Source organism: Austrofundulus limnaeus, unplaced genomic scaffold (genome assembly GCF_001266775.1).
Source record: "Austrofundulus limnaeus strain Quisiro unplaced genomic scaffold, Austrofundulus_limnaeus-1.0 Scaffold17, whole genome shotgun sequence".
NCBI lineage: Eukaryota > Metazoa > Chordata > Actinopteri > Cyprinodontiformes > Rivulidae > Austrofundulus > Austrofundulus limnaeus.
In genome coordinates, this window is record NW_013952419.1 from 3,133,464 (window position 1) to 3,143,447 (window position 9,984).

Genomic DNA, 9,984 nt, shown 5'->3' on the forward strand with positions numbered 1-9,984 from the left:
AGGTCACCTTACAAAAGTCAATAATAAAAACCACAGTAAAACAATAAACACAATAAAAGCAATAATCAGTTAAAACAAAATAAAATAGTGCAAACTATGCAAATTAATTATTTTAATACAATATAGTCATTTCTGCATTAATTTGGGGAGGTCACTTCCTAATAAATGTCCTTACAGAAAATCTAACTGCTCATTTTATATCAATACTTTTACTTTTAATACTTAAGTACAAACAATATCACATACTTTAAGCCTTTTACTTAAGTAATATTTCTAAAGGAGACTTTACCTCTTACCAAAGTGACTTTTTGGTAAGATACTTGTACTTTTACTCAAGTAACACTTTGTGGTACTTTATACAACACTGATGGAAACCAACCTCACGCTGCACAGCATCCATATTATCCAAGTTGATTGCTCCCTCGTAGGACAGGAAGTTGAACACATTGAGAGCTCGGACGGCTTCTGGACCTCGCTGCTTGTAGCCAAATATGAGATCAATCCACTGATGAAGCTGGCACGACACAAACTCACTCTCCAACGCCTGGATGGAGGAAGAGGTGCGGGCAGGAAAAAGGAACAAGCTCAGTTTCTGTCCAAAGGGAAAAGATAGTAAATGTTTTGTTTTATTTTGTTTCAGGGATGAACGAGTCTCCCACCATGCGATTGATGCGAACAAAGTCTTCAGGTTTCTTRGCCCAGGCAGGAAGCTCCACGTCACACACAGCAACGCCATCATCCCGCATGCCGAGTTCATACTCATTACTGTTGACGAACATTTCTGGCAGGTAGTAGAACTCTGGGATCAGCTCCTGTTTGGTGTGACAGGAGCAAATGCATTAATMTACCTGGGTTTATATAAGCTAACCCTTGYCTTTCATATAAACTCAGTTGACTCATCAGAAGTTACCTTAACATCAGCTGTGTCCCTCTGGCAGTTCCTCCACGCACGGCCTATACCAGAGAAGGATCGCTCTGGATGGTCAAACTTGCCATCATTGGCGTTGAGAAAAAACGTGGTAAAAGGCTCCTGCAGGCACAGAAAWATATCATTTTTTCYRTAGAAATCTTGAATGGCTGTCACATGTGCAAAAAGCTGTAGAGTGTTGRAGTTTTTAAGAGTGGTAAAGTGGACACCTACTATTCTGACCATCCACATCAGTGTTGAGTGAGCTGTGGAGTATAAGGTGGTATAGTGATGAGAAGGGGTACTGTCATCGTCCCACGTCTCGTAGCGCTCTGCGTAAAACGCCGCTCGCTTGGGATTTAGTGCCCCGATTGGCTAGAAAAAAAAAAAAAAAACACATCTATGTTTACTTAATCAAATAATATTTCCTCAGTTTGTGGTATACAGACATTGTCACAAATTATATCGAATTTCACGTGGTTACTGCTAAGTCTTATTAGAAGCATAAAATGATGCATCTAGTTCAGTTTTTATCATTAATATGATTTAATTGTGGGAAAAGCGCGTTATGCCAGAATGGTCCAAACCTTGGAAAGATCTCTGAAGTTGCCGGGTAGAGTGAGGTCGAGCTCCTCTGAATCATAGTTAGTCAGGACCCAGGGGAAAACAGGGTACTGGTTCAAATCATTATAGGTCCTCCCTGCAGGGAGAAATGTCAAAGTAGATTTGAAACAAAATTCTCCTTTAAAGAYGGGAAACATTCTTTGGTATTTGCACGTTTTTGTTTTTGAGGTTTGTAAAAAAAAATACAAGGCAGATATACTAAATATGACAGTATTTTCTTGAGATACATAAAGTTTTAATGCCAACTTTTTGTCAACTCATGTCTCATAGGAACGTGTTYAATAAGTGAGACTAAATTCTTAGGCAAAATTAAGTCTCACAATAATCACAAAAGTTGAAAGAATTTGCAGGATTTTTTTTAAAAACACATTTGTACAAATGTTATCAATCCATAAATCTGTTGCATTAATAAAATCCTCAGAGGAAGCATGCGAAAACTAATATGATCCRAGTGCAAACTGTTGCATTTGCTCATTGTATTTAGTTTCCTCAATAGTATCGAGCTAAATTGTCACTATCTATTATTTTATATGCAAAATAAATTTACCTGCAATAGTATTTAGAAACATGAGGTACTCAAAGTTGGAGATCTCTCTCCTCTGCCAGCGCTGAGTCATGTTGGAYGACTTGAAGAGCTGACGAGGAGTCGCCAAGGAAATACGCCTGAAACGTAAAAACACACAMAAACATTCAAATGAACGTTATTTTCTTGCAAATATAGGATCGAGGAAACAAGTGACTACACCTTGTGCATACCTGGCTTGTGGTAATCCATAACTCGTTCCCACCCCTACCCGGGGGAGGCTGTAGACCACCCTTTTAACCGTGGCTTGGTCGGGGAAGTTAAACATCACAGATGCTGGAGATAAAGCAGGRGGTACATCAAAGACAATGTGTGTTTTTGTCTGAACTACATACAATTTAAAGTGCCTGTGACGTCAAATTTTGGTAATAAATATTAATGCATTTTTTGAAAGATAACATCAATAAAATATTGCCAAATAATTTTCATGCTGCTGTGATTAACAGATGCTAACATATTTGCATGTGAAATAACAGGAAGTGATGTCAAAGAGGAATGTCTGAACGTAAACAGAGCATTGCTACAACAGCTAACAACACGGACTGTAGAGAAGAATCTGTTTTTTAGATTAGATTAGAGAGAGATGAAGAAAAGTCAGAGTTCAAATAATATTGTTTCAAAGACTACTACCTTTCTTAAAGAGTTCCCCTTTGATGTCACTTCCTGTTTCACTTTGGCTAAGCCCAGTTCAATAGAAAATCTGTCATTTATGTGAAAAAATGAGTAAAATTATGTATTCTATGCCAAATTTCTTAAATATAAAGATGTTTTCTTTGACTTTTTGTATTTGAAGCATGTCACAGGCATTTTAAAGTCCTACTTTAAGCTGCAATATAATCAAACTGCAAAAAGCAAATACGTTCATGCTGCAGTAGAGTTTGTGCAGACTCACTTCTGTTGGCCATAAACACCTCCAGTCCTGTATTCTGCAGCAGGTACCGTCTGGAGAACACAGCTCGGATCTCACTAAACATCCACTTTCCATGCAAACCCTCCGAGTAAGCCAGCACCTGTTGAGTGGACGCACAAAAGATTTTAAAAAGTCTTAAAAAAACAAACAACACAACTCGATATTTCTACCTTCTACGACCCTATTTTTAATTTTTTTTCCATATCTTCATGGTAAAAAAATAGCTTATTACTCTCACTTTAGCATCCATCTTCTTGAAGGCAGGATCCTCTTCATCAACTTCAAAGTAGATCTCAGTTGTAGTGATGGACAGAGTGCCTCGAGCCACCACCACAGGAGCTACCAACTGGGCTGGAGTACTCAGAACCACAGGGCCTGGAGGGGTGGAAGATGTGTTACCAAGGTCTTTACAGRTAACAGACTCACTGATGCGCGTTTGATGCAGAAACTACAAAAAGCATCACAGACAACAGAAAACATAAAACCTCAGAGGCATGATCAGGTATGAAATTATTCAGGACACCATTAGATTGAATTAGATGTGAATCAGTTTTTTGTGATTCATCACGTCATCGCTGTGAGTCTGACAAACCAGCTGGGCGGTTAGTGCAGCTGCACAAACAAACTTTTGAAATGTCCAACTTGCCTTTGGAGATAAAAAGTCTCGGGCGGAAACGTACTAAAAACAAGAGTCATAAACAGCTTATTGTTCAGGATGACTGAAAGGTTGTGTTTTTGGAGTCCGTTCGCAGAACTGAATCTTACCAGCAAGGTTATCGATCTCCTTCTCCTGCAGCAGACTAACGGCGTCGTCGTCTCCCTCCAGCATCAACTCCGCCTCTGGGTTTTGGGCGACCACCGACTGGCTGCGGAAGCTTTTCTTGGACTTTGGCCCCTCCTCCTCCTCCTCTGTGCCTGTTTGACAACGTTATTTTTTTGTTTGTTTTTTAAGAATCCTTGTGCGAGGATGCAAAAAGGAACCCACTGACTGACAACAGGTTACGACACATTACTGACCGTATTCATCCAGAGTTTTGAGGGAAATGTCGGCGTGCGTGGAACCGAAGGCATTTCTCACAAATCTTCTCCTCCTCCTCAGGTCGTCCTCCCAGTAGTCCAGGCGCCAGAAGTCGTGGAGCTGGCTGCAGACATGAAGGAGGGGGAGGCAAACATGAGCGTTGGAACAAATATGGTATTTGTTTTGGGACACTTGTGACATATCATGCTGTTAATCCTTCTTTTTCAYATTTAAACCATTCAATTGGGGTCTATGTAACATGGAACAGTCTTAACTACTAATGTTTGTAGCCTAAGGAYGAGCTGTGACTGAAAGCATCCCAGAGTATCATCTCTCATCCTCAGCTCACCTCTGTGACATTGTCCCCCACGCTCCGTGCTTATTGGTCAGGATGTTGAGGATCTTCTGTTTCAGCTGGTTTGCAGTCACGTGATCTCTGTGCTTGGCAGCGCTGATGAGATGGTCGCACATTTTCTCCTCCTCTCGGCGATCCGCAGCGTACTGAGCGCAGTTGGACTGTGGAGCGGAAGAAGAAGATTTAAAAAAGAAGGGTTTTCAGCAGGTTAAAATGATATTTGTAGTATTTAAAAGGCATTAATGCTGGCTAGAGATTTTATTTTTTATTTGAAATACTGTAAATTAAATTAGTAATTGATCCAAATACACCTGCCATACGTATATGAGAATGGTTGGTATGAAAGTGCAATTAAAACCCACTCAGTGCTTCTGTTTTGATTGGTCAGCTATAATAACACACTGTGTGTGATTCAGCTAATAAATTCAAAAAGATTAAAGTAAGCCAGAGGCATGATAGGTTTGATAAATACTTAAAAAAGAACTTGTGTTGGGAGTTTTTTTTTTACAAAACCACAACTAATTAAAACATGTACAGTATTAATTCATGTATAATACAATTTCATGTATAATCCTTTTTTGAGCTTAAAAAGCATAAAAAGATTAATCCTCAAACTACCTCCAATTTCATACAGACTTCAAGATTTTTCAGCCTTTACAGTCTTTATACATATCAGTAAAATGATMATTGGACTGTTCATTTTATTTTAACAACATGTGTACTAAAAGGTATTTTGACAACAAATATATATCAGCTGTAGCAGCATCATATGAATTCTGGCATTTTACACATAGTCCACCAGGATGCACCAGCACAAAAGTCAGAGACTTCACATGAGATTTGGGCCATCTTGTGGGAGAAAAGCAGATTACTTCCTACTTGCGAGCGCCCCCTCTGGTGGGGAAACTTTTTTTTCAAGGATACAAACTTTTTCACAACATCGGTAGACGGCAGCCATTACAGATGAATGTGTTTGTTGTTGTTCGAGGAGCAGCCCGGTCACACGCTAATGTCATTAGTTTGTTATCATTACTAAAGTGCAGGACTGCTTTCCCTCACCTTTTTTCACATCATGTCGCCTGCCTGGATCKGTTTTCTCACTCTGAAGCACAGAAGAGTGTCAGAGGTAAGTTTGTTTCAACTGCTTTTTACGACGCGGTCTCATTTAAGGACTCATGCATTTKGTGAATGAAGCCAATATTTCAGTTAAAATACATAAGTAAAAATATTTATCTGAGTATAGTACTACCCCCCAAACTTTATGGATGATTTTATGGATTTAATTTTACGTATTATACTTGAATAAATATGGTAAGTTAAAAATGTATGTAGATTTTTTTACTCAGATTGTGGGTGGTGCAGCTACAGTTTGTTATGCTAAATATTAACATGCAAGCATTTGGTTCTGAAAGCAGAACAAAATCCATTACTATCCTTCATTTTATCATGTAAGATTTTTCATTCTTTTCAATTAATTTTATTTCATGTTTAACATTTAGAGAGTTTCCTTAAATTTCCTCAAGAAAAGTGTTTTGTTGATTGATACTACTGGGGCTCTACGATTTTTGCAATGTGAAAAATGCAGAATTTACCATCCAATACACAAAGGCAGAATCTCAAGGAACGGGCTCATTCTGGCAGGTTTGTAAGGTAATTTAGAAACCTGTGGACTCTCCCTCTCAACACAAACAGGAAAATAAAACTAAAAAGTTAAGAAGTTCAGCCGTGGTGAAGAGGCGCGCTGAAACACCAACGTCCTCCAAACAGAAAAATGCGAAAGTTTAGGGCAGAGCAAAACCCCCGCAATTTTAATGAACCCGGGGAACAATTTTTCTGTAAGTTTTGTCAGCACACGACTGGATGTGTAAAAATACATGTGATGATCACTTCCTGTCAGAGACTCACATCAGAAACAGAACAGGTGAGCTGAGTGAGCCAAACACACCTGCAAACTCTTCAACTGTCTGTTGAGATTATTTTGAACTGAAAATAGGCAAATTCTGATTCCTAATGCCAGATTCTGATCATCTACTGTCTGTAAAACAAAACATATTTTTTTGCACAATTCTTTATATTATATTGTTTATTATTAGTAGTAGTATCTTTGCTAGTCAGTGCTAATTTTGTTTTTTGTGTACTATCTATAGTTTGTAAAGTAACTAGCATGTGAACCTCTGTACTGATGCTGCTGTGACACCTGAATTTCTCCTCGGTGGACAATAAAGGCTATTTCTATTCTATTCTATTCTATTCAGTTCTATTCTATTCTATCAGCTACATCATCAGAAGTGAGGCGTGAGTTTATTTTTTTAAGTGTGTGTAATCAGGTATTCCTTTACAGAAAGTTAAAAAGCTTTGCCTGTTTTAGATAAAGAACTATAAACTATGAGGGGCTCTAAAAAAAACAGAACTAAAAATGAGCTTAGACATGTGTCCCAGACACATGTTTATTTGTTCAACTCTAAAGCATTTTTTTATAATAAGATTTTTTATTGCGAGATTCTTTTTAACACGTAAATAATGTTTTTGTTCTTAGAGGTAAATACTTTTAAATACCTTGCAAAAAAACATTCAATGTTCTGTTGAACCACAGCAATWTGTTAGATTTGTGAAAGTGAAATAATAATAATTAAAAATAATTTCTGCTCTTTTCATTTGTTAAATTACTTTTCGAGTCACTTTATAATTACACACTTTTTAGATTAATATTATGGTTAGCATGAATTTGTGGAATCTGGGAGAAAATGTAATTACATTTCATTGTAAAAACATGTATTACTATTTAGTATTTAAAAAAGTGCTTTAGCTGCTTCAAAAACCTTACTGCTGTTCATGTGTTTACCTCAAACTCTGCATGTTTGTGGACGTCCTCAGCYCTCTGCCTGTTCAGGATGAACTCTGCTTCATTGGCAACACGGACAATATGATCCTTCATGGCGTGGCACAGGAGTCTAACAAAAGACAAAATTAGCAAAACAAGCAAAAACCTGTGTTTCTCAACAAGATGGGATGTAACAAGACTTCAGCTAAACACTGTGGATGTTAACACTGCAGAGAGCTTCTTTTTTCCTCACTGATGCACATTTTTGGTGCTAAAACTCAGACAAACTGCAGGATGTAGAATTAGATCAGCACATGCCAGCTGTAAAGTTAGCTACACTTTAATGATCTGGCCGCCTGCTGAACACTCAGAGCTGAGCACTTATCCTGACAAGACTCTCATAAGGGCTCAGTCACAGGAGTTGTAAAACAGTGATAACAATCCCTGTGTTAATAAGCTAATCGCAGGGACTCGAGTGGGGTGATAATCAGTCTGAGTGATTAATTACCTTCCCTCATTGATGAGCTCAATGAAGGCCAGGCCAGCATTCTTCTGAATTGAGTTCTGCCACTCCTGTAAGAGACATTTAAAGTTATTCAACGTGAAGGTTAAAAGGAGATAAGTGACATTAGTAAACAGCCAAATGGTACAGCTCATGAAAATCTATCTATCTGAGCATCAGTGTGAGTTTCATGGGTTTTCACAGAAACTTCTGAGCAGGATCCCAGTGCTGCTGAAAGCCACAGCTCCATTAGCTCCACCAGCTCTTRAGGGCCATCTCCTGTTACACCCCCACCATCCAGAGGATCGATTTCTGGGTTTGAGTTCGCTCTCCGGGGCCTCTAATGGCAGACAAGACCGGAGTCGGTGGTAATACTATACATGCTGACGAGAAGCCTCCCGGAATGGGAGGGGGACAAAAGGAAAGGGAGTGGTGGGACGAGAARGACGGGAGATGAAAGCTGCGGCTGCTGAAACACCGTGTTCAAATTAGACAGAAAAGCAGAGGTAGCGCCACTGAAGATGGAGCAGGTGATGGGGGACCAAGGGGCAAAAGACTGCAGAGACGTGGCGACAGAGAGGAGAGGTGAGGGAGAAGAGATGTGAAAAACTTCACAAGTTGAAAGCAAACTGGTGATGTGAGCAGCTCTGTAGCGGTGAGTACCATCCTGTCTTTTGATCATTACACAGAAACTCTGAGACACCAGCTTTAAAGATGGGACATAAATGAAGCAGGAAACCTTTATATTATTGTAGATTTATGGTTTTTTTTATTTAATCAAAATGTTTAACTTAAGCTATATTAAAAGAAAAGTTTGTTTGTTGTCTTAATATCAGTTAGAAGAACAATAATGTGAAGATGTGTGCACTGGACACAGTGAGGCTGACTTCATGGCACATTTCAACACCTCCACATCTTTTTCAGTGCTTAATGTTGCCAATCATCATAACAAGTAAAAAACTACTTTAWAATTAGACAGGAATGTGACAAAAATGAGCWCTGTGTCTGTGAATTAAATCGAATAGCTTGTACAGTGGGAATTTTCGTTTGAGGCAATGATATGAACATCAACACACTGCCAACGATCCGCACATTAGAGTGGTGCTTCCTAAAGTGGAAACCAAAATGTCAGTGCTGGAGGGGCGCATTATGACTGAAAAAAATAAATAAATAAAAAAATTTAATGCTTGGATATTGCTAGCATCATGAACTGATTTTTTTTTATCAGACTTCCATTTAAATGCAGGAGTGAAGACTAAAGATGTCATTTTTCCTCAATTAAACTTATTTATTTATTGATAGATGCTGAATAATGTCACAGTATATGAAAAAAACAGTTACACTTAAAATAATGAAACTATAAAGGTGATTTGTTTTGTTATTTAAAAGAGGTTGTAGTTTTTTTTTATTGCAACCTGCAATTTATTTATGTTTAACTTTATTAGTTCAGTTGCTCAAAAAGGGTTGAGTTGTGAAATAAACTGAAATGGAATTTGAAAACAAAATATTTTTAACCAAATAAAAAGGGACAGAAACAGTTTGGGAACCACTGCGTTGAAGACACATTACCAACAAAATAAAAAAATAAAAACAACTGATAAAACATTTGGTCACCTCATRATCATGATTCAGTGCAAGTCGCATTTTCTATATTATATCAGTATAATTTGACTTTTCACTAAAGAGTGCGTTGTGAGAGCTTAGCATGCCGAAAAATATACAAGTATACTCTGATGATGTCATCTCTGACCAACATTCACTCACTGGCGCAAACACCAGCTTACCTCTTATTAATAGATTAATTACGGCCGTAAACCACGGAACTAAAATAAGATTGCTACACAACCGGTAGAGGTTGAGAAAAAAGTACGATCTTCATACACTGATGTTGCTTCGTCATTACAGAATTATCTGCATCAATTCAATAATGTTTAAATTTACTAGTTATGTCATTGATTGTCGTAACTCAATAATAATGTGCCTGACTAACATAAGGCTCAGTGTTGCATGTTACCAGTCTCAGTTGTGAAGGCACTGGTACAGTTTTTGTCGGTCAATTGCTCATTCTGTGGGTGTCCTTTGTAATTTTTTTTCTTCTTGGTTGTTTTTCATTTCTTTGTGTTTTGTTCCATGTTGTTTTGTGGACCTCAAGTCTCTAATAATGTTTTAAGGGGCAATATCATGTACAATGAACGTTTTTGAATTTTTTACCATGTTATAATGTTGTACTCTCATAAAGAACATGCCCAAAGCCTTTCTTTGAC

At 38.0% G+C, this 9,984-nt stretch overlaps 1 protein-coding gene across 4 annotated transcripts in view; it reads right to left on the minus strand.

Moving 5' to 3' along the window:
- The window catches only part of nbeaa (neurobeachin a), a gene marked incomplete in the record, with an annotated part of 147,512 nt that overhangs the window by 9,030 nt on the left and 128,498 nt on the right, over positions 1 to 9,984 (minus strand). For all 4 annotated transcript variants that reach the window (XM_014003308.1, XM_014003306.1, XM_014003305.1 and 1 more), the window contains 14 exon segments: positions 380 to 544; positions 660 to 812; positions 911 to 1,030; positions 1,142 to 1,282; positions 1,495 to 1,607; positions 2,079 to 2,194; positions 2,288 to 2,390; positions 3,007 to 3,124; positions 3,263 to 3,399; positions 3,790 to 3,939; positions 4,042 to 4,166; positions 4,392 to 4,558; positions 7,240 to 7,348; positions 7,727 to 7,791. In XM_014003308.1, the coding sequence (XP_013858762.1) occupies positions 380 to 544; positions 660 to 812; positions 911 to 1,030; positions 1,142 to 1,282; positions 1,495 to 1,607; positions 2,079 to 2,194; positions 2,288 to 2,390; positions 3,007 to 3,124; positions 3,263 to 3,399; positions 3,790 to 3,939; positions 4,042 to 4,166; positions 4,392 to 4,558; positions 7,240 to 7,348; positions 7,727 to 7,791 (1,782 nt within the window).